Genomic DNA, 26,917 nt, shown 5'->3' on the forward strand with positions numbered 1-26,917 from the left:
GTGTGTGTGAACCACTACCATCGAAAAGAATGATATGCTGCCATGAGTTTCGCACCACAGTGGATGGGATAAGCTAAAGTGGATTGTCTTCCTACGTCTGGTGTCTGGTTTCCTGCCCCTCAGATGGGGCGATGCCCTGTCTGCGGCCTGGCACATTCTGGGGTTTCACAGACACAGGCACAAGCAGCTCCTGCTGTCTTTGTGGACCCTGCGCCGTGAACATTAACCAGGTCTGTAGTCAGAATGAGACCAAACACACAACACACAAATACAGAAGCCATGTGAATTGAGAATTACTGTTACCCTTGGGTGTATCAGTGATATAGTTTTAATTTGGAAGACAAGATTGCTCATAGGAAAGTTGAGAATTTCAAATGCAGCTTTTAATTGACTAGACGACACATTCTGCCTTTCCACATTCGAGTCTCTTAGAAAAGGAAAGCGCGTTTTTTTAAATAAGTACGAGAAATTGTTAACGATGCGCCTCTCCTCTTCTTTTTGGCCTCCCCACACCTCTCACCAAAAAAAAGAAAACAAGAAAAAAGAAAGCTAAAAGGATGACAAATAAAGGCAAAATAAAAAAGAAAATCTAAATAGTATGAAATTAGTTTTTATTTTTACCTCAAAATAAATGCTTAACATTTTTCTGAAACCACGCTAAAGATGAACACTTAGAAATAAGGGTGGAAGACTCTTTTTTCCTTCCCTGGAGAAACCAGTAAAGCAGAAGTTTTAACGTGGCTTGGTTCTTTCCATAGGACTAGTCTAGACAAGGCAAAAACAAAAACAAAAACCAATCTCTTTCCAGCATTTCTTCTATTGTCAGTTGTACCCACCAGGGTTAGGGCTGGTAGGAAAAAAAAAAAATTCCTGAATAACCCCCATCCCCCAAAATCAACAAAAACAATGGATTTGAAAAGTTGGAAAAACTTGTTTAACGTGTGACTAGGTGTTCAAATCTTGCTAGAGAGTCAGTGAGGTACTATCCCTCGGCAACCCAGCTGAGGTCTCTGCCTGGTCAGTCAGTGAAAAGCACGCTGGGCAGATTCATACCAGTCACTGGACCACGCCTCGGCCACGCCTCAGTTCACCACAGGGACGTCTTGAAGTTGAATTTCAGCTTCAGCAGATACTTCAGATTTACCTGAGCAATATCGTAGACGATGTACCTGGAGGGGAAGCGTGTCAAGGAGCAAACGGTTTCATGATGGCAAGTGCACGCAGGATGCTGTGCACTGGTCGCACCCTGTAAACCGGGCTTATACAGACAGGTAGGGTGTCCGGTCTCTTGCCCAGTCAAGGGAAACACTCTCCATGAGTATAGGGCAGTCTCTCACCAGTCCACCCCACATTGCTGGCTGCACTGAAGTGATTGGACAGCCCTAGAACGTCCCTTCCAGCTCACACAGCCCGCTCATGAAAGGATACTCGTTATACAGCAGACACGTGTCGTTTATACCAGAGGAAATCCCAGTCCCGAGAGGAACCTCTACACCATCCAAGGTAACACTGGCTGAAGGGTCAGGGGTAGTTTCGCCCAAACCTGCAAAACAAAAGGCACGAGGGAGATGGCCTGTGAGAAGAGACGTTGAAAACGTCCCGGGGTGATGAGGTCCACTTATGTTAGGTCTGTGTGTTCATTATAAAGACGCACAAGTTCTATACTCCACCCTTCCTCCAGATATAAAACTAAGCTGTAAATCAGGTTCCCGGGGCACCAGCCATAACCGATTTTACAATAAGAACTGTAGCGCCCCATTCCAGGACTGTATTTCTGCTGGGCAGAATTTCAAAGCGGTCATGTCAACCAGGCAGTCGGGGCTCCTAACTCATCAGGTGCTATGAGCTCCAGCAATCCAAGGCGCCCCAGGTGCCATCAGGTCCTGAGAGGTCCCTCAACGCTGGAGCTAAGACCCAATGCCAATGCACCTGGTTACTGTTGTGCAAATCAAAGCTCCCCTGTGGCATGTGACACTAGCTGAGGCCAGAGATCAAGTGTTTTTTAAATAGACCTCCGGCTGTCTGACACCTAGCCACAGGAATGCAGCCTTTTGGGGAAAGAGGGCTCCCTCCCTGTGTGGTCCAGGGTGTCTCGGGTTGTGGCACGGCTTTGGAACACGTTACCTTTGACACTGTGCTTGCCCTTGGGTAACTTGGTAATGTGGGAAGCATGCTTCAGTTCATACCTGTTCAAGAGAGGACAGTCTCAGAAGGGCCTCCGGGGACACAGGGCTTGCAAACCAACAGTCTGGTTCCCGGAACAAGGTCAAGTGCGAGGAGGAGCGAAACACTGGAGAACCCCGTCTATTGTCACTGCTGGGAGTTCCCTCCCATTCTGGCTTCAGACACTGAAGGTGCGGCTCTTTCTGAACACAGGGTGCCAAAGATCACTGCTCTGGGGCCACTTTCAAGGAAAGGTCCAGTTTAAGAGCTGTGGCCGGCTGCTCTAGAAGTTTCTGTCCGGTCCATGACCCCCGGATCCCTGGTCTATTACATAACCCTATATTTTGGGTTGCCGTTGACAGGACCAATGTGGACCCAATCCAAGCTGGACCAATCGGATTTTCTCTGTGGGGTATTTGGAACTGGGATTAAGACTCCAGTTCGATATGAGTTGGTCTCAAACAGAAAATCTAAACATCACCGGGGGGAGGGGGGCTATGGGGTAACCATCCTTCATGCAAGTCAATCTCTCTGCTTCCCAGTCCCCAGAAAGAATGGGCACTACAAGTCCTCGAGGCCTGGCTGTATTCCTGTCCTTGGGTTTGGTGACGCAATCTTGTGTCCTGTTCACGTAACTTGAATTGGTTTCTGCCACCCATCACCTAACTGGCGGGGTCCTGCAATTGTGGAGGGGGATTTCCAGGGTCCCTTTCCAGCCAAGGAGAGTTCTCCTTCCTACAGCTTACCCCTTCCATCCCCATCAAATGCCACCAGCCCCGAAGCCAGGCGTACTCACATGTTCCCAAGGGCAACTTCTCCCAACAGGATTAAGCCTATTGGGTCTCCCTGAGATGTGTGGCAGTAGTTGGCACTCTTGGAGACCATGTCAGCAAAATAGATCCCTTTACCAAACATGTAGCCTGTCTGGAGGGTTGGAAAAGCGACAGTTGGAAACCTTCTAATGGGAAGTTAGCAGCACCACCTACTTACTGAGCACTGATGGTGAGCCAGGCACCAAGCTAAGTGCTGCGATAGCCACTTTCCATTCTCACAACACCCCTGGCAGGGCCATCGAGGCCTCAGCTCCCAGCCAGGTCTGCCAGGTGCCCAGGGGCTGCAAGAAGTACTGAAATCTCTCTGGCCCCCACTTTCTCCTTCGCTGAACTGGGGTAAAGAACCTCATGGGGCTGTTGTGAAAATTAAATGAATTAAAAACGCTACTTAAACTAGTGCCTGGCACACGTAAACACCCAACAAACGTGGGCTATTATTTTTATGCCCTTTTGTAAATGAAACACGAGGTTCAGAGAGGTTAGGCCATTTGCCCAAGCCGCATGCTGCTGCACTTTTCACAATCGTAAAATGAGAAGCTTGGAAGACCCCCTCTAAGTTCCTGTCCCCTGGTCACTTCAGTAGTCCAGCAGGTGACGTATCTGGACAGGGCTTTGCTCATTTATTACTGTATTTTCCTGAGGAAGACACTGGAGCTCATGGAGGTTACCCGGCTGGGAGGTGGTAGAGGCAGGTGGGAACTCAGCTTGGCCCGAGGCCAAAGTCTGCTCTTTGCATGTCAACACCCCAATCAGCATTCACGGAACAGTCTAGTCATTTCACTTCTTTTGTTCCCGAAACTATGCTCCATACATGTGCAGCCACCCCACTGCCAGTTTGGGTCAGAACGAGGGTGAGGACACTACCTGGGGGCTGTGCCGAGTGCCTGGTGAGGAATGTCCGGCAAAGCCACCTGTCAGCCATAGCCGTGCCAAGGCCCCTCGTTCACTGTGGCACATGCACTTCTCACCTAAGTGTCTAAAGCTCTCTATGGAGCCGACTGCAGAGACAGGTACCGCCCGCCCTGCGACCCCCAGGCCAGGCACCTACCACAGGTGCTTCAGGTGGGGCGATCCGGAGACCCTGGGACAGGATTCCAGCAAAGTTGGTGGTCCTGGACCCATGCCACAGCAACCTTCGGTTATGCAGCTGCTTGAACGGCTTGTAGCGCTGGCTCTCTCCTTCGCGTTCTATCTTAAAGATCTGGTCAGAGTGTTGGGTAAAGGAGAGACGAAAGAAGCCATGTTACTCTAGTCAAGACACAGGAGGACTGACCACTTGTCCCCAGAGCTAGGAAACTTAGCAGATCGAGGAACATGTGAGGTGATTCAACCAGGGCTGGAGCAACCTGCCTACTCAAGGTGCCATCTAGCAGAGACTAGCGGCTAAAATGAATACTCCGTGCAGCAGATGCACACCTGAGGCACTCCATTTGGGATCGCCGATAATATTTTCTGATTCTGAAACTAAGTTTTGGGTTAGAAAATTTCCTTTAAAACAGGATAAAAAGCTACCCCCCAATCATGAGACTACTCATTTTTCTGCTCAACAAACGAGTCACTTCCACTGGTTATTTCAAGCAAAGTAAACTGCTCTTTTCTACCCAGGTTGGAGGAATGGCGGGAAGAGCCGGCAGGCCATAAGGGGACAGAGGGAGACGAGACTCTTACTTCGACGACTTTCAAGTCATATGCATTGTGTGTGGATGCATGAGTGTTCTTAACGTATTTCCTGATGATCTCAGCTTCCTCGGAATCTTTGTCCACCACCTAGAAGGGGATCTTGGAATTAGAGTAAGGAAAGCCCCAGAGAGCCACACAGAGGTGGGAAGAACAGTCACAGGCTCAGCTGATGCACAGATCACACCACGGCCCTCGGAGAGCCCAGGTGGGACCGAGCGCCCAGGTCCCACACCCCACAGCTGCGGAGATCACAGGTCAGCAGTCCCACTTCTTTGGGGTATCAGGAAAGCTAGAATTTTGGGGCTCACTGTGAACGGGGAGCCCCCAGAACAAGAAGCTGGCTCCCAGGTAACAGTCCAGTTCAAGGAGTTAGAACAGGTGGGCCAGGAGACGCCCCACAGCCAAGACTTGCGATCAAAAGCGGCAAAGGTCCGCTCAACTGTAGGGGTTTTGAGGGTGGGGATGAAGGCTCCATCTGTTGTGGCTCCGAGCATCTGCCCACTACCTGTCAACTAGTTAATGTAATCGGTGCTCAACAAGCATGTGTGTGTCCGGGGAAAGGCTATGATGTTGTGCTCTTATGGTCTTACCCAGAGTTCAGAAAACCCAGGAATTCTGCTCTTCCTCATAGCCTCTTAATTATAAGGCTTCAGAATTGAAAATGGCGACAGGAACAACCCCTTCACAAAAACCAGTCTCGCAGCATTCCCATCGCAGGTCCCCAGGGGCAAAACAAGTGACACTGGTGTCACCCTGCTGGGACCCTCAGATCGATGCTTCCTCCTAAGCAAGCGGTAAGGGCTCTTTAGCAATGTCCCCACCATACCAGGCTGGCCAGGCCCTAGTGGACCTGAGCCCTGTAATGCAGCAGGGAGGCACATGGGAGAGGAGACCAAGCGCAAGGTCAGGGCAAGCTAGGCGCTGAGGCAAACATTCCTTCTCTGTTTGGCTTCAGCAGGGTGATTTCTGCCCGAGTCTCCAACATACTGAAGTTGAAGGCCTGTGTGCCAACACGGCCACTTCAACTGGAGAGTACAAATTCAGGCATCGTGTTTTTATTAAAGCTGCCATCAGGCATTTCCACTTCGGAAATGGGATACCAGAACATACCTTCTAGGTAAGGCTTATGTCCTAACAGTCTCTGAAAACAGAGATTAAGGAAAAAGACCTTTCTTTCTGTAAGGCCCCTCAAAAACCAGTGTCTACACCAAACCGAGGCCCTGGCTCGGAAGTCCCCTCGCACACAAGATGCTCATTTACAGGTGAAAGGACCACCAGCAGCAAGGTCTGGGCCAAGTCTGGGGACCACAGCTTGTGGGGTAAGTGGTCAGGATGCTTTGGAAAGGGCGGGCCGTTACCTTAATGTCAGTTTTGAGTTTCTCATAGTTCACATCGATGGGGTCCTTGCTGCTATCATCAGACCCACCCCTGAGCAGACTGTAGGCCACCTCGATGTCCAGCAGGTTGTCCAGCATTTCCACCTTGGCCTGGGGGAACAAAGAAAAACGAGCTAGGTACCAAGGTTCGGAGAAAAGATTCACCATCTTGGCACAGAAAACCTACATGTAGACGACGGCCCAAATGGCCAGTGAAGGGGGTACCTCTCAGCTGACTGGGGACAGCCTATCGTCCATAGTTCAGAGTGAATGCTGCTGAGGATTTCTTGGATGCTAAGGAGGGCTCGCTCCCTGGGGGAGGGGAAAGGTGGAAGCCACGGGGCTGTGGGTAAGACCCATCTTTCCGATTGTACACACTCGTGACAGGCGGGGACCTATCGCTGGCTGCCCTGTGAGGCAGGGAGGCAAACCGGGGAGGAAGACACTGGTAGGAGAGGCTCTTTTCCCCAGACGGGTGTGGTAGGAACAAGGGAGGAAAATCCATCTGTTCTGCCGGCGGTCTGTCTCCACCAATGTGGGTAGACATTCAAAACGACGGCACGGAGGCGGCCCTCCCAGCACTGGCCCCTGCCCTCAGGGAGGGGGCAACACCCTGCCTGGCACCACAGCCCTGCAGACCCAGGCTCCCTCCTGGATCTGCGTGCTACCTGCACACTGTCCGTGTTGTTGAGGAGCGGAGGCTTCTTCATCCCGAAGTCGTGGGGGATCAGGGTGTAGAAGCGATTCGAGAGATCCAGGATCTGGGAGTCACTGCTGCCCTGCGACACCGCCTTTAGGGGAGGGGACAGAGGGAACACAGGCTGAGGCAGCAGCTCTGAGCCCCCAGCAAGCACTTGGCCTGGCTTTCTCCTCTAGAAGGGGGGTGCTGCAGCAGAGTCCCTAGGTAGCCTCGTGTGTGCATGAGCCAGGAAACGCGGGTGCATGTCCAAGAAGACCACCTTCCTGCTGGTGTCACGCCACCCTGCAGTGGTAGGATGCCAACCCTCAAACTGAAGGGCTCAGCACACAATCAGCTTCACATATAAAATTTCATTTGTACAAAGAGCTGTAACAACCCCTGCTACTGTGCATAATGTTATTTGTAGCATCTAGCTGGTGGGCTCATGGGAATTGTAAACGTCTTTTAACTTTTTGTAGTATGTTTGAAAACTTTTCATAATAAAATGTTAAAAGGGAAAAAAACCAATTGCTGTGAAATTCAACCCGGCCCCTTTCATTCACTGAACGCCATCTTTAAGGCAGGGAACTCTTTTACTGCACCTGGAGGTCCAGGAGGCCAGACCCAGAAGGACTAAGCTCCCCTTTCTGCCACAATGCCCATCAGTGAGTGCTCCATATGCAAAAGGTGCTCGATAGATGCACAGAGATGGAGGAGCTGGGCCACAGGATGCTGCACACGTGGCAGGTACCCCAGGTGACCAAGGATGGTTGAGGGGCAGTGAGTTGGCACACTGCGCCCGAAGCTCCAAGTCTGCTTCTCACTGGGACACTGGCTTCTCCAAGTCATAAAACTTTTGTCTGCTGCAGTCTGCTCTGTGCAATGAGTGAGGACACTGTCCCAGCCTTTCCACGTGGGGACTGTGGAACAGGGAAGAGCTTGGGATGACGAAAGCCTTTCATGTCTCAGCCAGTGGGTAACGTGAAGAGAGGTCACTTCTCGGGACCAGCTCTCTGTGAGTTAGCTGTTACATTTCAGGGCCTCTTCTCCAGATCATCAGCAAGTCCCCTTTCCCAGCCCCACTTCAGTTTCCTTCATGCTTTTCTTCTTTCACAAGCCAAGCCTGCACCCCACCCCCAAGTACAAGCAGAACCCTCCAGGGCAGAGCTTGAAAGCTTCGGGGTTGGGGGAACCTTGGAGGTAAGCTGATGTTGAACGAACATGAATGGAAGTCCGACGTTACTTAGCTTTCTACTTGATGACTTTCTAGTAACTGCAAAAATAATTTTAGCCTCATTCTTAAGGAACACAAAACAAAATCAGAGCATTTTTATGAGGCAGGAGAACCGAATTCCTCACCAAGTTTATAGGGAGTTTATTATATATCTGATCATTGAAAATGATGCTAATTCATCGGTTTTGTGACGACCATCTTTTCTTAGGAGGCTTGTCACCTTCACTTGTCATACTTGAAGTGAAAAAAATCTAAATCACGAATTGTGGCTCAGTATCTGTCTCTTTCATTAACCTTCAGGAAACGTACTGCTGCACCCCCTGGACGAGCGGTCAGCCCGGGGACCCACCAGGCAGCTGGGACAGGGCAGGGTCAGCGCTCGCTTACCTGCTGGACCTCACTGAGGATGGAGTACGCGGCCTGGATCTGCCTTTTGCTCAGCTTCCCCAGCGGCATCTTCTGAAGGTCAATCTGAGGAGATAGGGGGTTTCCCCTTTGAAGGGTGGACACTGTGCAGTGTGACGACGGAGAGCTGGACCGAGGGCCCCTCGGGCATCCTGGGCCCTGATGGAAGCAGTCGGATGGCTGCCTGGTCTTCCTGGGAAGAGGCAGGGACCCAACTCCACAGACTCTGCGGTCCCCACTGCAGGGGAAGAGTCTGTGAGACTTTACACATGGCCGGGATAGTCCCATGTGAACTAGCCCAGCACTTCTGGGAGAAGATACAGCGTAATTCCCACCTAATTCCAAAGTAAGAATGGCGTTGAACTCAGGTGCCTTTTTCTGGGGGCTCAGAGCCAAGGCAGTTCCCAGATGGAAAACAAGGACCATAAAGTGGTGAAAATTTTCTTTAAAAGAACATGCTCCTGAACATACATAGTTATATGAAGTCGTCGATAATGTCCCTTTCAAATCAGTCGCTCCAAAAGGGTAAACAGTAGTACTGCTACTGCTTACAACACCTTGGGAACTACCTGCAATAGAGTTGATGAGCTATAGCGGAAAAAAGCATTAGTTTTGTGGCAAGAAGGCATGGACATGGCTTACAGTGGTGCATCCACTTCTCAGCCTTGGTTTCCCGTCTGTAAAAAGGGGCCACATATCTCAAAGGGCACGCAGGCCCTGTACTGCTCACTTGGCCTCCTCACCCGCCTGTGTACCAGCGGACCCCATTCTCCGTATTCTGAGACGCCGTCTCCGGAGCTATTCCCAGTGGACCGTTCTGAGCTCCGGGCCTGGGACTGTACCTTACCCATCTTTGCATCCCCAGCACCTGCAGTGCCTGGCACCAAGATGGAGCTGAACAGGCATTTGAGAAACGGGACCACCGTTTCTCAAATTAAATAAGCCGTGAAAGTGCTCATAGTTCCTCAGGCACCGATCAGGGCTCAGCAGCAACAGCATCTGGTAACAACTATAAGCTGTGGCATACCCACATCTCTGTACCCCCAATACTGTCCATCCTGAGGGGAGGTCTGGTTTTGAGAGGAGTTACACAGTTGGAGCTAACTCTGGGGAAGAAGGAGGAGAATCTATCTTGAACCGAGAACAAAGTACAATAAAAGAGAACAGAGACTTTTCGTATGAATTATCAATTGGCTCTGAAAGCAGTTCTAAAGGAGGAACTCAAAAAGCTGTTTGGACCAAGCATGACCAGAGCGAGAGCAGGCACCCTGCAAGGAGCAATATTCCTATCCCCAGGCTATGTCATTTTGGCATTTATTTAAAAAGACCTGGTCTCTCTAACCTGTACCCTCAAACTGCACACACGTGCCACAAGAACAAGAGCCCCCCCCCCCGAAAAGAAACTCCAGGTAAAGACAGCCCTCCTGGCTGGGGCAGGGCAGCGGCTCCAAGCAGCTTAGTTTAGGGAGAATGTGAAAAGCTGGAGAGATAGCTGGGGGCCCGGAAACCACACTGCAGCAAAGGGAGGCTTCTAGGGCCATAGCCCAGGATCTGGACGCAGCAATGCCCCTTCACCCCACCACCCTGGCACCACAGGCTGGCTCTCGGTTCAGGATTCACTTCATCATATAGGGAGTGCCAGGTTCCCCTGCTGGGGATAAAGCTCCTAGGGTTACCATGGTTACTAAGCCACCTGTCCCCCAACCCCATGTCGACCCCGTTAGCCTAGAAGCTGGCACCCCACTTCCCACAGGCCACATTGCAGCCTGTCTCAGCAGCAGAGCCCCAGCCCTCTCCTCTTGTAAAAGAGTTACTTGTCTGAGTAAAAAACGACATCAAAACGTCATTTCACAGAAACAGGCTTGGGTCTGGTGAGAGCTGAGAACTAAGTCATATGAATATCAGTATAGGAAACGGAATGACATGTGGGCCACTTCTTTTAAAGCATTAACAGAATGGAATGCCTCTCTAGCACATTTCTCACCCTCTTTCTCATGTGCCCACATTCTTGGTGAGCCCACCCCCAAGTTGTTCGAACTAGTCAGATTACGTATCTGTTTGAACAAGACGCACAAGGCTGGCCATTTTCCAAAAGGATGTCACTCAACACTGCCCTCTAACAACACCTGGGCCCTGAGCCGTCCTGCCAGGCTGAGCTCTAGACGGAGACATGGGGATGAGGAGGGAGAGGCTGCCAGTGATTTAGACCACCCAGGTGTGCCCCTGTGTTGGCCGGTAGCTTCCTGGAAGGGCCTGGGAAGCAGCAGGGAGGGAGAAAGCCCTCAGAGAGGGCGGAATGGCCAAGGTCCATCCCAACTCTTGCCCTCTGCCGGTCCCTGCTTGTTAGGAGCAGCCTGAGGCTTCTGGGCTGCGGGGCTGGGGAAGAAGGGTGGGTGTGTCTGCCGGGCAGACACTGCCAGCGCCTGGACCACCTCTGCTCTGAGGGCCCCGAGGCTCAGCACTCAAGAGCCTGACGCCACGGGCTGCGAGAACAGGGGCCCTTCTGCACTCATCGTCCAGGGGAAGAGTGCAGACAGCCGGGCCTCAGCCGCAGTCCCTGCCATTCTGCCCTGGGCAGGGGGAGCGGCATGAACCCCACCACCATCCCCACCCAGCCCTGTGCCCAGCCTCTTTTTAAAAACAGCTGGCATGAATTTTAGCCGATGAAGCAAGTGTCAGCCATTCTCTGCACTTCTGTCAGTGCTGTTTGCGGGTTTTAATGGAAGCGGGTTACGTCCTAGACCTTCCAGGACAACTCTGGTTGGCCCGTTTGGCTGGGCCACCAAAGAAGCATGTGTACAGACCCTATCATGGCAACAAAGGGAAAAGTGCAAGGACTGGGGGCCCAGGGGCCAGCTCTCTACAACACACCCTACATTTCACAGCAAGTCCAATGATCCTTCGCAAAAGAGCGGGCACTCCAGGCCTCAGCACGCCTGCATCTGCGTCAGGCTGAAGAACAGGTAAGAGACGCTGACATCCAACAAGAGCACTCTAACCATCAACCCCAGCAAGTGCCCACAGATAGAACAATGAAGAACAATAACCTCATACTCCACCATGGCTTTCTTCATACTTTCCACATCAAAGATCATCTTAATGAGGTTCTGCACCGGCTTGGGGAGCTTGGACTTGGTGCCAGGGTTTACTGTCAGCTTCTTTACTGCCTCTTCATCCTTCAGGGAAAAAGACAATCGGTAAGTGACCCAACTAAGCAACCCAAAGTGGTGGTGGGGTTTGGGCTGCAGATAAAGGACAGAGGATGCAGTGCCACCAGCGCCAAGGCTGAGATCAATCAAGAAGGTATGGGCGGCGCCTGCCAGGGGAGCATGGGAGTTTGCAGAGGGATCACACACTTCCTGTGCCCCCAAGATTCTTATTCCAGCGGCCACCGCAACACCCAGCTCTGCAAAGGCTGACCTCCAGCCACTCCCTCCCTCAGGCCCTCACTTCCTACTCATCGCCCCTCTTCCTAGGGTTGTTGGTGCCCTGAATGGGAACCTGCCCAGTGACTATTTGTGCCCACACCAGAAGTGCTGGACAGCTTTGAGGGCAAACCTTGGACCGAGGGTAGGCTGGAAAATTCTCCCCCCACTCTCTTGCACTGCCTCACCCCAGGGTCAACTGTACGAACGACTAAGTTCACTGCCTTCTCTGTAGTCCCAAAGGATCGGGCAACCAGTTCCATTTCCTGCCAGGCGGCTTGACAGCGTTAAAGCGCATCCTAGCATTAAGCCTCCATCCTCCCCTTAACACCCCACCCCCCACTCCTCACCCTGTCTCCCTGGGATTGTAAATCCTAATAAACTAATAGCACTAGACTTTGCCCCTGCTATGTGGTCAATATCCAGGCTAAGTCAAGACTACACTGACTGCACTGGGAATGCCTGAACTCTTGCCCTTTGAAACCCCATAGGGCAGGGACTCTATCCGTGTCCTTAGAAACCAGTAGTGTTTGGTGTTTGCTTCCAGTGAAGGTAAGTGACCGACCGGCAGTGGGCTCTGATCCTGGGATCTGCTTGGCTTAGTCAAGCTGCAAAGAGGAACCTGTGCTGTGTCAGTGCTCACGGCTTCTGTTGTCAGCATCACAGTGGAGCTACTCTTAACGTGGGAATACTGTGTCTTAAGTGCATTCTTACCCTTATCTGGTTATAATTTCACCCGAGGGCCAACTATTAATGTGTCAAAACACCTTATTTATGTTTGTTTGTTTTTTTAGAGGGCAGCGTCACTGGCCCTCACATGTGGGATCCGAACTGGGGCCCTCTGGCATCCCAAGCCAGTTCTTAACCTTCACGCCACTCGGCCGGCCCCAAAACACCTTATTTAAATGCACACATGCTGTGACTCTGTAACTCCACCTCTAATGGTAATAATCACAGAGGTATATTTATATGTATACCAGCATTGTAATGTCAAATACCTGGAAATAGTCTAAATCCTTAATTGGGGAGGGGAGGGGGGTGTTGTGTTGTTTGGTAAATTACAAATCATGGCCACCCACAGGAGGGTAGTCAATACAGCCTTAAGAAATGATGCTCTTGACCAGTGCAGTTTAATAGAGTAGCCACTGGTTTTGAAATGTGGCCCGTCTAAATTGAGATGTGCTATATAAGGGTTAAAAATACACCAGATTTCAAAGGTTTAAGTTTAAAAAAAAAAACAAAACTCAATAATTTTGTTGATATCGACATGTTGAAAGGATAATATTTTGAATATACTGGGTTAAATAAATTACTAGTATTAATTTCTTTTGCTTATTAAAATGTAGCTAATAAAAAATTTTAAACTGCATATGTGGTTGCATATTTTTATTGGACAGCATTGCTCTAGAAACGCTCCTTGTACATTAAGGCAAAAAGCAGGTAGGTGATTGCAACACAGTATGTAAACAAAGATTCTAATTTTATAGTGGAGAAAAGTGCTTATAAAGTGCAAGAAAACTGGGAAAGGCATGTACCATGATTTTAACTGGATTAATTCTGGGCAATTTTTATTTTTTGAGCCTTTGTCTTTCTCAAAATTTTCTCAAACTTTTTTGAAATGGGAAAACTCAGCAGGGGACACTGCTAAGTCAGGCCAAGTCTATCTAACCCTAAGTCCAAGGTTTCAACCACAACATTATACGAGAGTTAAATTGTTTTTAATGGTGAGAGCTTATGACACTCTTTGTAACTAGAGAATTCTCCCTTTAAGACATGTTAGCCCTCAAAGATTTGGAATTAAAACCTGTACCCAACTACAAGTCTCTTTCATTTTGCAAAATAAATGTTTTGCCCTGGCTGTAAATGTGATAGGTTTTCATATAAGGACAAGGCAAGCATTTTGTCAAAGCAAATGGCCACAAAAGTATCAGCCAAAAGACAACTGAACACTGCCTGGTAACATACATAGGGAGATGGCCAAGCAACAAATATATATAATATAGATTTTAGGAAATTACTAGGAAATAATAACTTGGGACTAAAATCTGTGTCCTATCTGCACAGCAAAGGAAGCCATCAACAAAATGAAAAGGTAATCTCCCAAATGGAAGAAAACATCTGCAAATCATATATGTGATAAAGGGTGAATATCCAAATACATAAAGCACTCATACAACTCAACAGCAAAAAGACCTCAAAAACAATCTGATTAGAAAATGGACAGAGGACTTGAATGCCCATTTTTTCAAAAAAGACAACAAATGGCCAACAGGTGCATGAAAAGATGATCAACATCACGTATCATCAGGGAAATACAAATCAAATCCACAATGAAATATCACCTCATACCTGTTAGAATGGCTATTATCAAAAAGACAAGTGATAACAAGTGTTGGTGAGGACGTGGAGAAAAGGGAACCCGTGAGCATTGTTGGTGGGAATGTACTGGGTTGTCGGAAAAGTCATGATGTATTTTTTTCTCTGTTTGTCGTTGCAAAAATGCGTCATGACTTTTCCGACAACCCAATAAATTGGTGCAGCCACTATGCAAAATAGTATGGGGAGGTTCCTCAAAATTAAAAGAACTACCTTATGACCCCGCAATTCCACTTCTGGGTATTTATCTGAAGAAAATGGAAACATTAATTCAAAAAGATATATACACCCCCATGCTCATTGCAGCATTATATTCAATAGTCCAAGACATGGAAACAACGTTTAAGTGTCCATTGATGGATGAATGGATAAAGAAAATGTGATACACAGGAATAGTATTCAGCCATAAAAAGAATGAAATCTTGCCATTTTCAACAATGTAAATGGACCTCGAGGGCATTATGCTAAGTGGTAACTCAGAGAAAGACAAATACTGCATAATCTGACTTATATATGGAATCTAAAAATACACAAAAACCAAAGATACCAAGGAAAAAAATCCCTATAGCCCTAAAACAAGCCCACAGACACAGAAGAGGCTGGTAGTTGCCAAAAGTGGGAAGTGGCGGATGAGATGGGCAAAATGAGTGAAGCAGTTCAAAAGGTATAAACATCCAGTTATGAAATAAGCCATGAGGATGTACGTACAGCACGGCGACTACAGTTCACGGCACCATAGTGTATATATGGAAGTTGCTGAGAGTAGATCTTAAAAATTTTCATCACAAAAAAACAAATTTCTGTAACTATGTGTGGTGATGGGTGTTACTAGACTTAATGTGATGATTCTGCAATTTTTACAAATATCAAGCCATTACATCGTATACTTGAAATAAAATGGCATGTATCAATTACACCTCAATGAAAACAAAAAAACTGTGACCTAGCAGAACACGTCAAAAGTCACTGTAGAGCCGGCTGAGTGGCGCGTTGGTTAAGAGCTGGCTTGGGACACCAGAGGGCCCTGGTTCGGATCCCACATATGAGGGCCAGTGACACTGCCCTCTACAGCTAAGATGCTGAACAACAGCTCAACTTGGAGCTGGGCTGCCATGAGTCGCCAGTGACGGCGTAGGCTGCAGCCCCTGCTGCAGTGGGTTGCCATGGGCTACCGTGTGTAGCCAGCGGCCAGTGTGAGTGGCCAGCAGCCGCAGTGAGCGGCCGTCCAGAAGCCGGCGACTGATCTGCCTTGCCCGGGAAGAGTGCAATGATGGTGCCAACTTGGGCCAGTGAAGCAATGTCGTCCACAACTAGACTGAAGAACAAAAGGACAGCAACTTGTCTGTTCCCCTTCCTCAATTCCCCAGCGCTGCTCCCATCCCCCAATTCCCCAATAAAAATCTTAAAAAAAAAAAAAAAATCACTGTAATTCCATCTTGATGATAAACCAGGTCACATGATCCATGATGAAACACAGGTTGCGGTAAGAAGCCTTATCTGGAAATCTATGAATTACTCCCTGTTGGGTTTGAGCAACTTCAAAAACTGTTCCTACTTGAGTCTTAAAAATGCTAATACATCAAGGCTCCCCCTCATACTTCATGGTGTGGATCTTATTCGTGAGGGGTGTTGCATTTTATTAAATGCCTCTTCTGTGTCTATTCGGATGATCATGTGGCTTTTGGCCTTTATTTTATTCATATATTACACTGATTTTTGAATGTTGAACCAACCTTGCATTCCTGGTATAAATCCCGCTTGGTTGTGGTGTGTAATCCTCATGTGCCAATAGATTCAGTTTGTTAGTATTTTGTTGAAGGTTTTACATTTATATTTATAGGGATATTGGTCTTTAATTTTCCTGTGATGTCTTTGTCTGGCTTTGCTATCAGGGTGATACTGGCCTCATGTGAGTTGGGAAGTGTTCCTTCTACTATTTTTTGGAAGAGTCTGTGAAGGACTTGTGTCATTTTTTTAAACACTTGGTAGCATTCACCAGTGATGCCATCTGAGCCATGGCAATTTTTTTAAAAAACATGGTGTCCCTTCCTTTTACTAGAACTAGATGGTGTAAGAGCATTAAGTGATTACCTGTCCATAGTCAATCTCCAGGGGGTAGAACTTTTTGGGATACTTTGTGAAGTTTTTGGAGTGCCAGGCGTTTCCGGTTTTCTCTTCATATAACTTCATAAAGTGCTCAATGGCATCCTCCTTGGATGGCATCTGCTCCAGTTTGTTACTACCAATCACCGTGCCCACGCGACCCCAGGACCTGAATATCCAATACCTATGGGGGGGGGGAGGAGCATCAGATATAAATTTGTGGGTCAGCCAGTCACGTTTCAGAACGAGTTTCCCTTCCCTGCCATTCCACTTGGGTGAGAAAGAATTTCAAACACCCCAAAATGATGGTGATTGACACAGAGGAACAAAAAGAACTGATAATTACAACATTATTTTAAAGTAATTAAAGAACGCCTTTGAAATCATAGCGGCAAATGGTCTACAAAAAGTACCAAACAAGAGCTAAAGTTTGGACCTGGGAACTAAGCTTGAGGAGCAACTCCTGGGGCCTACGGACCTTTACATAAAAACACCTAATTCTGCTCCTCAAAGAAATACAGCAAGTATCATTTGCTTAGGGAGTTGCAACCATTAATGACATACCCTAAAGATAATAAAGAGCTTTTGGTTCAGATCAGAAGGTGGGATGTGATGAAATGGGAGGGGGTGAGACAGCGACATGGAGGGTTAGCCACCTTCAGACCCAGGCTATCATCTGCTTCCATCCCAATCTAGGGCACACATGACGGGTACCCTAATTACTGTGCTGCCTGGCTTTGAGTAAGTTAATTTTTCTTAGTGAAAGTAATGGGTAAGTTAAATTTTACATCACAGTAAGTATATATATATCAGGAACCCAACTACAAGACTTGGATGCATTTTTAAGGTGAAACCGTAGTTCAAAGAAAATTTGGGGCTTCCTGCTATCTTTTTGGTCTGTTGCCCAGAGGCATACAAAACCATTCTTTGCTGAGGTTCTTCCCTGCAAATGTTTGGAAGACACACACTGACCTACCCTGAAAAAAATTTTCCGATCCTAATAGCCCACACTACCTTTCACTCTAAAAACCTTTTCTAGGCCACCAGAAAAATGCACATATCTACCATCATTAGTAAAATACCTTTTTTTTTTTTATGGTGATGGAAAATTTTTATTCTTATTGCCTGTCATTTAACAGACTGACACTGCATATTTCTACAAAACCCCTATTCCTTCACCTGCAGTACAATATACATCTAGCTTTGGAAAGGTATATTTTACAAGAAACCATTTTCTGACTTTCAAATCTCTGACGAGTAGCTAATAAACGAAATGACAGCTAAAATTTATTTCTTCAGATATTTTAAGTAGCCAACCAGATACTTTATACTCTTTTAGGGTCACTTGTTAAATGAAAGGTTTGGTGAAAAGCTGAAGAGATAGAAGAGCCTGAATCATGACCACGCTACAAACTGAGGCTAGCTTTGATTTACCAAGTGTTGACTTTAATTCCCTGGAGCTACTATTATCACAGGGGTTTGCCTTTCAACTAGTAAAGCTTTTTGGATCCCCTGGAGTTCCAATGGGTAACTGACTTCATGTGCTAAAAATGAAAAGGTCGAGTTTAACAGATGAGTCATTAAAAAAAAAAAAAAGTTTTTTTCACTTTTAGAATTCAGTAATAGTTCCTTCCACACACCTCATAGCCAAAAGCAAACCCGAGCAACTTGAGCAACCAGGGAGTTTGAAGTAACGTTAAAGAGTAAGTTCAGTTCTTGCCAAACTATTTGCTTCAAGAGTTTTAAAAGGTATCAGATAACCTATAATCTTGAAGTGTCTACACAGAGTTGGGAAATTATGTGACACTGCAGGAGAGCGAGGCTGTCTGGGGGGTGATGGTGTCTTCCCTCTTTCATGAAAAGGCCTTGTTATACCCCCGTGTTCTTCTGAGAAGACAGAATCCCCCAGGCACTGGGAACATGTGGGTTTCATGAGGCTGACAGCATGGCACAAACAAGTCTGCACGCTTCACGGAGCACAGATCCTTTGAACACTGCTGTCCAAGAACATACCTGCTTTCTTTGTCATCCTCCAGGAGCTGCAGCTTGTAGTAAGAGTTGGTTCCTTTAACGATGTCCACTAGGCCAAGGGTGGCGCTGAAGACCTTCCCGCCTTTCTCCAGGACGTGTGCAGAGTGCTCCAGACCTGTCATGGGGAGGCAGGGGTCCTACAGTCTCCTCTGCCACAGAGGGGCCGGTATGCTCAGGGAGAAGGGAGTCCACAGGCCCATGGTCCACAGCTGCTAGGCTACCCTAACACCACCATCGGGACGTTCCCCACAAGACGCGTGTTCTGAGGAGGCATGAGGGCTAAGGTGGGACCCCCTCCCACACGGATTCCAATCAGCTGGGGCGAGCGTGGCCCTGCTCTGCTCACATTCTTCAAGTGGGCTTACCACAGTCAGGATCAACAGCAGCTCCTCCTTTAAGCGTTAATTTCATTCTCTTTTCAGATTTGTTGATTCCTTGGAAGGGGAGAGAGAAATGTGAGCATTAAATTCAAAATAAATTAAAAAGGGGCAGGCAGGCAGAAGCAAGGCAAGTGGGTCACTTTCATTTGCATCATATGCCGACATGGCCTCTGCGTGCTGCCTCCCACCGCCCCGAAGCACCTGTCATTCTGTGCCCAGGGAAAACAAGATTGAGAAAACTGGTCTGGGCAGCATTCAACAGAGCATTTCAGGGGCACAAAGGGCGAGGGAGGCTCTGCATAGGTCAACCCGGCCGCCGGGGACAGGCCACAACCTTGGGCAGAATGGGGCCACTGGCGCCCCTGGCTCTCGAACCCCAAGGATGGACAGCTCGGGGCCTCACCTTCCTCCTTGACTGGGCCCTTGCTCTTCTTGGAGACCGCAGCCCCAGACTTTCCTTTTGGGGCCGCCACAACTTCCACAGGCTCCGCCTTCACCTCGGCACCCCAGGCGGACAAGATATGGGCTGAGAGCAACTCCTGAAGGCTCTTGGTTGAACCGGCGACGTCCTGGATGAAATCCTCAGACACAACTCGAATGTTGCTCTCTTTTACTTCCTCCATCTTTTTATTCATCTTTTCTACCTCCTCTGTTCAAATCAGGAAGAAAAAAAAGAAGAAAAGTTAAATAAGTTTAAAACTAAACTTCAATCTCAAATGACTAGAGTCATGTGTACTAAGTACTTCCCAAATCTTCATCACCCACAGCTCTCCTTTTCTTCCAAATCTAGTACTTTTAGGGTAGCTCAACAATCATCTGATCAGCAACATTCCTCTTTCTCTAAGGTATGATGAGTTAGGGCCATCTACGGAAATCTCATTCATGTCAACACGTAAAATGTCAACAGGCATTCCACAGAAAAAGGGCCCTGAAGTCAAGTACATGCTATATACTATTTCTCTGGTCTTGGAGACTTATACTGGTCATCAGTAAAATAAATCTGCAAAGAAACCTATTTATCTTTGTTTCACTGCATTTCCCAAACACACTTAAGCTGTGAACTTTTGTTTTAGCAGCAAACCTGCCGACATCTTATGGGAGAGCGCTAGGTGACGAGAATGGCAGCCTAGTTTTTGGCGGGGAACAGAAGACACGTGTACATACTACAAAAGAGAGGCCGCACAAGGTACCAATCTCGCTCCCCTTCATATAGAACAGAGCAATGATGCTGACAAGAGGCACGTACTCTGAGTGCCATCTGTGCGTCACTGTGTTAAGCACTTCACCTCATTTAATCCTCGTCACAATCGCAAGACAGAGCATCATCTCAGGCTTACAGAGCTGATCAGACTCACTTTTGGTACTGATGCACAGGGAGGCCTTGTTGACCGTCCCTGTCAACTTTCCCCCGAGTTTCTCGATCATGGCCTTTACTTCGTCCTTGTTCCGGGAGAGCTTCCCAAGGGTCAGGATCTTCATGTTGGACAGTGGCTTATCTGGGATGGGAGAACAGAATCGTGAGGCGGGGCTGCTCGCCAGGAAAGGTGAGGGCGGGCAGGACGCCAGGCAGCAAGCTCCCGGGGGTGGGGTGGGGTGGGGGAGAAGCCGGAGCTAGCTGCAGGGCCCCTGGCCGGCCTCAGCACCCCTACCATCAGCCTCTCCTGGGGGAAGTCCATGAAAACGGAAGTAAAAGACTAGGGGGAAAGCAGAGGATACAATAGCAAACTGCCACCTAAGAACTTGCAACTGTACTCACTCCCGGGTACAGAAAGGCTGTATTTGGGGATGAGGGACCAGGAGGCTGGCAGTGGGACGGGAAGCAAAGGGGTAGCTCACGTGAACTTCCAATTCCTTTTATTATCCTTCTCCTCCCATCTCACATCTAAAAACAAGCTGCAATTTCTTATGCAACACTTGTTAATTAACCCCATTTAAAAAATTATACTTGTCCATAGACAGTCACTCAAAGCTTTGATCACAATGAGTTGAGACAACTGATTCTAGATAAAAAGACGACCCTGGCATTTGAGGCATCCAGCAATGACCCCAGGCCAGAAAGCACTGGAACAGGGGTACGCCTTCTGTTTGTGGGTGACAGAAATGTGGTGCTGGTTACATTTCTAGAACAAGAGATGCTGTAGGGAGGGGCTCTGCAAGCCCTCCACGTGTCTGAGTAAACAAAGGCAGTGGGTCTTTTCTCCTGCCAGGCTAATACAAATTGATCTCATGGTCTTTTTTAGTGTGGAGTATTTCTCACAAATATTGATCAGTAACTTCTTCTGCTTGCAATATATACAGCGGGTCTCTATACACATGAGACCTCAGCACCATCCCATCAGGCTCAGGATGACTGATGGGTGCAGAGCTGCACAGAAGCAAGAAGCTGTAGCCTGACAGATGCTCTGTAGTGCAGTAGTGCAGTTTAGCAGGATACGCTGAATGCCATTCCAAGTTAAGGCTGTCTACCTGGCCGTTCTTTGGAGCCCCTCTTCCTGCCGCCCCAACCTCCTGGGGGGAGCGGGCCAGGGCTCCCCCACAGGATCAGCAGCAGAGAACTCAGAAGGATCCCCTGCTCCCCTTAAGAACAGGGCCCCTGCCCACCCTCGCCCACGGCTGGCCCTGGGGCTCTACCTGGTGGGGCGGAGGAGTTCACAGCAGCGGACATGGAGGCTGAGGAGGAAGGCGGGGCTGCCGCCACTGGGGCGCTGGTCTCAGGGGGAAATATACGGTCCTGCTTTTTGACCTTCAATTTCTTGAGGTAAGAGATTTCTCGGAATTCCTAAAGAATTTAAGTTTCAGTTAAGAAACCAGTTCTCCCTTGACATAACCACCTGATAGAGCAAAGAGGAATTTTCTCTCTTAACCAAATTACAATGTCTTTTTTCTTCTTACAATAACATAACAAAATGTGAGGCTTCTAGTGTGAAATACAGTATTATTATGGATACAATACTTAGTTCTAGCACTTCTACATTTATAATACAGCTCCTACTGTGGATGCGTTAAGAAAAAAATATCTTGTTTAAAAAAAATATCAGTTGACCATTTGGTCAGGAAGCCACTGTTGGAACCTGACTATCACCTCTGGGCCTCATTCTTGAGATCTTGAGACGTTAGCCTCAACACTCAATAGGCCTCTCTGGGGTCACACACCCATTCCATGACCAAAAGCCCCACCAAGACTGCACACACTGGGGGAGAGGTTATTACCCAAAAGGTGTCAGGGCAATTCCCTTCCCTTTGTAGAAGGGAACATGGACACAGAGGACCCAGAAACAGTCAGTATTCAATAAAAAGTCTGCCATCAGCGTAGTTCATCTTTATCCCAGGTGATTTACAATGGGCCGAGCTCTAAGTGGTTACTCAATAAATGCCAAATACAGTAGAGACCCTCCTCCCCCACCTGTGGTTTTGCTTTCTAAGCTTTCATTTACTCATGGTCAACCTCGACCCAAAAAGATTAAAAGGACAATTCAAGATTAAACAATTCGTACGTTTTAAGTTGCACGCCATTCCGAGTGGCGTGATGAAATCCCTCTTGGGGACAGGAACCAACCCTTTGTTAGTGTCTCTACACTGTGTATGCTACCTGCCCACCAGTCACTGAGTGGTTATCAGGTAGAATGTCATGGTCTCACAGTGCCTTTGATTAAGTAGCCCTTATTTTACTTAATATGTACAGGGTTCAGTGTTAGCCATGGTTTCAGACATCCACTGGGGTTATCCCCCGTGGATAAGGGGGACTGCTGTACATGAAGTGCAGGGGTTACCACTGCTCCTATGCACCCAAGTCTTCATCCAATCACGAAACAGCCCTCCCCTGCTATATCCACGCTCCTACTGGATAAAGGAGGTAACAGACCCTGCCTACATATGCTGAGCACTTAATAGGTGCCACACATCAGTGAGGTTAAAAATGACTGTTTCTACCCTTGAAAAACAAGTTCAACCTTGACTGAAATCCAGATGCATAAAGGCAAACTTTAGTGCAGGAGCCAAGATCTAAACCAGAGGCATGCGAAGGTGATGCAAGACTGGGAACATTGGGAGGGCTCCTTGGAGGCAGTGACCTAAGTTGGGTAGGAGCCAAAAAACCAGGGGGCTGTTTAGGCAAACACATTTGACTTATATATTATGGTTTGCTGGGAATCCCAGGTAGTTAGTTCCCCGTTGCTGGGAGTGTAAAGAATGAGATGTGTGTGTGCGTGTGCGTAGGGATGGTGAGATTGGTATGTGACAAGAAAATGGGTGGCAGAGGGGCCACAGAAGGCCGACACAGCCAGGTCATGGAGGGCTTTGGGTGAGATGGGGGAGGTTTCGAGCTAAGGAGCTGACCTTGACTCTGGGGGGCCAAGCCCCTGGGGCGCAACAGTCACTGCATGAGGTCTGCAAATCCACGAGTTTGCATCGGCAGCAAGCATGCTATTGACCAAAAAATGGTCTCAAACATGCAGATACCCCTTTAAAATACTCCTTTAAAAATACAAATAGATGCTGTGCAAATGACATCAAAGGACAAAATAGTTCATATTACCTACTATCTTATTTTCTTAATCAAAGATAGAAAGGAAACAAATACCACAAAAGGGTCTGTAACATTTGCATATGCAGAAAAACTGGCAAAGTTTCTATAGGAAATGGGGGGAAAAATCACTAAGATTTTAAGGGTGGAGGAAGTGACAAGGCCAAATCTGTTTGAGAACAATCACTCAAGGAAAAGGATGGAGAAAAGACAGGGAGGGCAGTAATTATGGTGGTGAGCAGAGGAGGCAGCAATCGCATCGGCAGGGCAGGGGGTCAGTGGAAGGATGGAGTTCAGTGCTAGATGCTGAGTTAGCGCTGACACGAGGACTCAGGTAACAATTACTGGGTGCTCACCATGTGCCACTGTTCCAAATGCTCACCCCCCAGGAGTAAGCGCAGGGAGAGAGAACTTGATGGAGCTCAAACCCCAAATCCTAGCGAGTGGCAGCCACGACTCCACCCCAGGTAGCTGGGCACCAGCTCAAGCTGAGTCTGAGGGCACAGGTGGAGTTCCTCCAGCAGCCAGCTCCCCAAAGGCACTGCCAGCCCCCCAAAAGCACAGTTCCAAATGAGGTCCCTCGACTGAGGTCTTTTTTGCAACCTGAGAATTCGGTATGTAGTTCCATTACAAAAGACACCAGTAATAGGAAAGACTTGAACTCTGGACCCAACTCCCCTGGAGCACGAAGGCAAGGGAATCTCCGTAAGAAAAACTCCATTGTAAAGGCAGGAATTACTCTCCACTTACTCACTATTATGTACCTATGCTTAGAACAGTGTCTGGCACAGAGTAGGCAGATAAACAGAAATAAAGATAATTCATTGTCTTTGCAAGCAAGAGATTTTACACCAATTGGACAAAACCTGTTAACTCCAGTTAGAAATGAGTTGGTTCTACACTTCAGCAGTTTGCAAACGTATGGAGCCAATGATATAATTTTATATTCTGATGATGAGAATCCCCCTTACCTTTGGGGTCACCCACTCCTTCCGGTTGGGGGTCTGTGTCTTGACCATACACTTGGTCCAGGCAGTGACGTCCCCAGTACAGTAATAAGCATCGCTCCTGAAGACCAGCTGGCCCGAGCACTCCTCACAGGGAAGGAGGGCTCCGAACGCTATGCCGTCAGCCACCTGGTCCAAGATCTGAGGCCAGTGAAGAAACATGTCAGAGAGGAGGGCGCGGCTGCAGAAAAGGACGTTACCGATGTGGGATGGAGACTGCGGACTTCGCTCACTATAACAGAAGCGACGGCTCGCCTTGAGACTCTCTACAACCCCCAGCAGCTGGTTTACGGTTGGGGCTTAGATTTTTGTACTTTTGATTTCACATGTGTTCCTGCAGCTCTCCCTTCCCTCAGTGATTTAGAAATAAAGGGGGAGCCAGGGCACCCACCGTTTCTGCACAAGAACAGGGCCAACCACTGCTCCAAAGAGATGGCAGGACAGGGCCTGCTGGGGAAGCCGGTCTCATGAGAGTTTGGGCAGAAGGCAGCATAGCCAGAGCTCCTCAGGCCAGCGTATTATGAAAACACAAGGCAAATAAGGCCCATCTTAGTCCTCACCAAAATTCTAAACCAAGGGCTAACTTGTGGAAGATGACTGCAAGGGCCTGGGAGAGCCAGCCCCTTCCTGCCTCTAGGAAATGGTGACCACGATGGTGATGACCATGCAACGTACTATGGAGTTGTCACTCCTCCCAATTAATACCAGCAGGTGTTCAATCGGAGGGCCTCCCACAGTCTGTGAGGGCCGTCACTCCGCACGACCGGGCCGCCTCACACGTGTCTCATTTAACACAAAGGCAGCTCACCGCCGACTCCCCAGAGGGCACTTGCTGCTGGTTGAAGATGAGCAGCTCTTTCAGGTCGTTCGTTGAACATGCTTTCTTTAGCTCGTCCTTAATGTTCCAGATCAGGTCGTTCTGGGCCTACAGACAAGACCCAGCTGCTGAGAGACCAGCTCTTTTCAAAGACACAAACCCAAAAAAGGGAGGCTTCGTCTCCAACCACATCCTCGTGTGTTAGCTGAGCTACCCTCCAAAGTCGGCCTCAACAGGGATGTGTGCTCGCTCCCAGTCACGCTCCTGTGGATGCCAAAGTGAACCCGGAGCGCGGTCTCCCAGAGAACACTGCGGAAGCGGGGAGACCACTGAGGGGTGTGGGGAAGGCTGCAGCCCAGGCACCAGGGTCCCTGGAACCAAGCCCTCAGAAACGAACCCCAGGAGGCAGAGGAAAGGAGCCTGGAAGCGCCAGGTTTATGGGCCCAACATCTGGCACCTGAGGGAGACGGGGCGTGGCTCTTCACCAAGCTGAGAGCCCGTTGGGATCATGCCAAACACCCCCGATTTCCTCAGTGAGTGTTCTACTCAGCATCACACAGGACTAGACCTAAGCTCTTCTGAAATGGGATTTTAAATCTCTGTGGTAGTCTTTACGCAGTGCCTACTCTTTGTGGGCCATCTTTCAATGTCTTGTATTCTCACAATCACCTCACAAGGAAGGCACTAGTTTATTAGAGTCTCTTCCCTTTCTAAGTTAGGGGGCAAGTTATTCACAGCTCAGCCTCAGACCCCACCCTGTAAGACCGAGATGAAAACCCGGCCCTATGTACCCCACGCGGTTGCTCTCAGCACCAAGTGAGGAGGATCTGAATTTGATGACCAAGCTGCATCACACACATTCACGAGTTTCACAGCTTCACTTAAGGGCTTTCTCAGGAATATCCCCTCCCTGTGACACCATGTGCTGGGCCACCAGTTATGGAGACCAGGGAGCACGAGGAAAAAGTTTAATGGCAGGTCAGATAAAAGCAGAACTGACCAAGGACAGGAAGCCAGCAGAAACAGATGCACAAGGGAGGGGAGACTAGGAGCTTTTCAGTTTCTGAATTTCTTATTATCTCTGATACTGGAGAGAGAACGCCAAACTCACCGAAGGGCAAATGCGAAGCCCCACCACAGCTCCACCGCAGCCAGATCTGGCGTGTAACAGACACCTTCTTCACAAAGGGCAACCACAGCAAATTTGTCATTCTTATCAGGCAACTGGAGCCGGATCAGGAATTGCTTCTAATTTTTACACCGCTGGCAAAAACTGAATCCTTGCTAAGAGCCAAGCAGATGGCTCATGGAAAGTCATGTTCCCACAAGAGACTGCCCGTTCTCCCCCAGTTCCCCAAACACCTAGCGTTTTCTCATTAATAATCTTTACTTTGCTTCAATGCATGTGTCATCAACACAGTGATGACTCTCTCTACTGACTTAACGGGCGTTTTCTCCTCTTCCACTATATATGCCCTATATTCTTTCTTTTTTTAAAAAAATAAGAGCTCTTCATTAAACAAACATGAAACAGCTCTGTCTCCTCAAGGCACTCATCTGTGCTAAGAACTTTTGGCATCCTTGAATTTTATATTCAGTTTCCAACATTGGCAAGCGACCCTACAGGTCCAGGCAGCACAATGATGTATCGTGTGGCTGAAGCACTGAAGCTGCTGTCGCAGTGAGGCTGGTGACTGGGGACAGATCGCTCAGCTCCTGCCTGAGCCTGGCTGCTGGTCTAGCACCTGGAGCCTAATGTGGGTTCTGCTTCAAATAAGAAGTTTCTTTGGGAGGAAGGAAGAAAACCACCTAGGAAAAACGCCATGCTGTTTAACAGCTATCAATTTGGGAATTCTTGTTTTTTTTTTTTTTTTTTTTTTTTTTTT

At 48.3% G+C, this 26,917-nt stretch overlaps 1 protein-coding gene across 3 annotated transcripts in view; it reads right to left on the reverse strand.

Moving 5' to 3' along the window:
- Positions 1-365: 365 nt before the first annotated feature.
- Positions 366-26,917, reverse strand: part of PARP1 (poly(ADP-ribose) polymerase 1) — a 42,077-nt gene continuing 15,525 nt past the window's right edge. For 2 of the 3 annotated variants that reach the window (XM_019659060.1, XM_019659059.1), the window contains exons 6-23: positions 25,023-25,139; positions 24,179-24,355; positions 21,317-21,464; positions 20,041-20,181; positions 19,089-19,334; positions 18,671-18,739; positions 18,288-18,420; positions 16,263-16,458; positions 11,418-11,546; positions 8,353-8,436; positions 6,721-6,843; positions 6,035-6,163; positions 4,665-4,763; positions 4,045-4,197; positions 2,960-3,087; positions 2,125-2,186; positions 1,429-1,543; positions 366-1,169 (exon numbers count right to left, since the gene is read on the reverse strand). In XM_019659060.1, the coding sequence (XP_019514605.1) occupies positions 1,088-1,169; positions 1,429-1,543; positions 2,125-2,186; positions 2,960-3,087; positions 4,045-4,197; positions 4,665-4,763; positions 6,035-6,163; positions 6,721-6,843; positions 8,353-8,436; positions 11,418-11,546; positions 16,263-16,458; positions 18,288-18,420; positions 18,671-18,739; positions 19,089-19,334; positions 20,041-20,181; positions 21,317-21,464; positions 24,179-24,355; positions 25,023-25,139 (2,331 nt within the window). In that variant the 3' untranslated portion in view covers positions 366-1,087. Of the gene's footprint in view, positions 1,170-1,428; positions 1,544-2,124; positions 2,367-2,959; positions 3,088-4,044; positions 4,198-4,664; positions 4,764-6,034; positions 6,164-6,720; positions 6,844-8,352; positions 8,437-11,417; positions 11,547-16,262; positions 16,459-18,287; positions 18,421-18,670; positions 18,740-19,088; positions 19,335-20,040; positions 20,182-21,316; positions 21,465-24,178; positions 24,356-25,022; positions 25,140-26,917 lie in introns of those variants that run through there. The other variant, XR_002125820.1, reaches the window with a different exon arrangement.

This window comes from Hipposideros armiger, unplaced genomic scaffold (genome assembly GCF_001890085.2).
Source record: "Hipposideros armiger isolate ML-2016 unplaced genomic scaffold, ASM189008v1 scaffold_293, whole genome shotgun sequence".
NCBI lineage: Eukaryota > Metazoa > Chordata > Mammalia > Chiroptera > Hipposideridae > Hipposideros > Hipposideros armiger.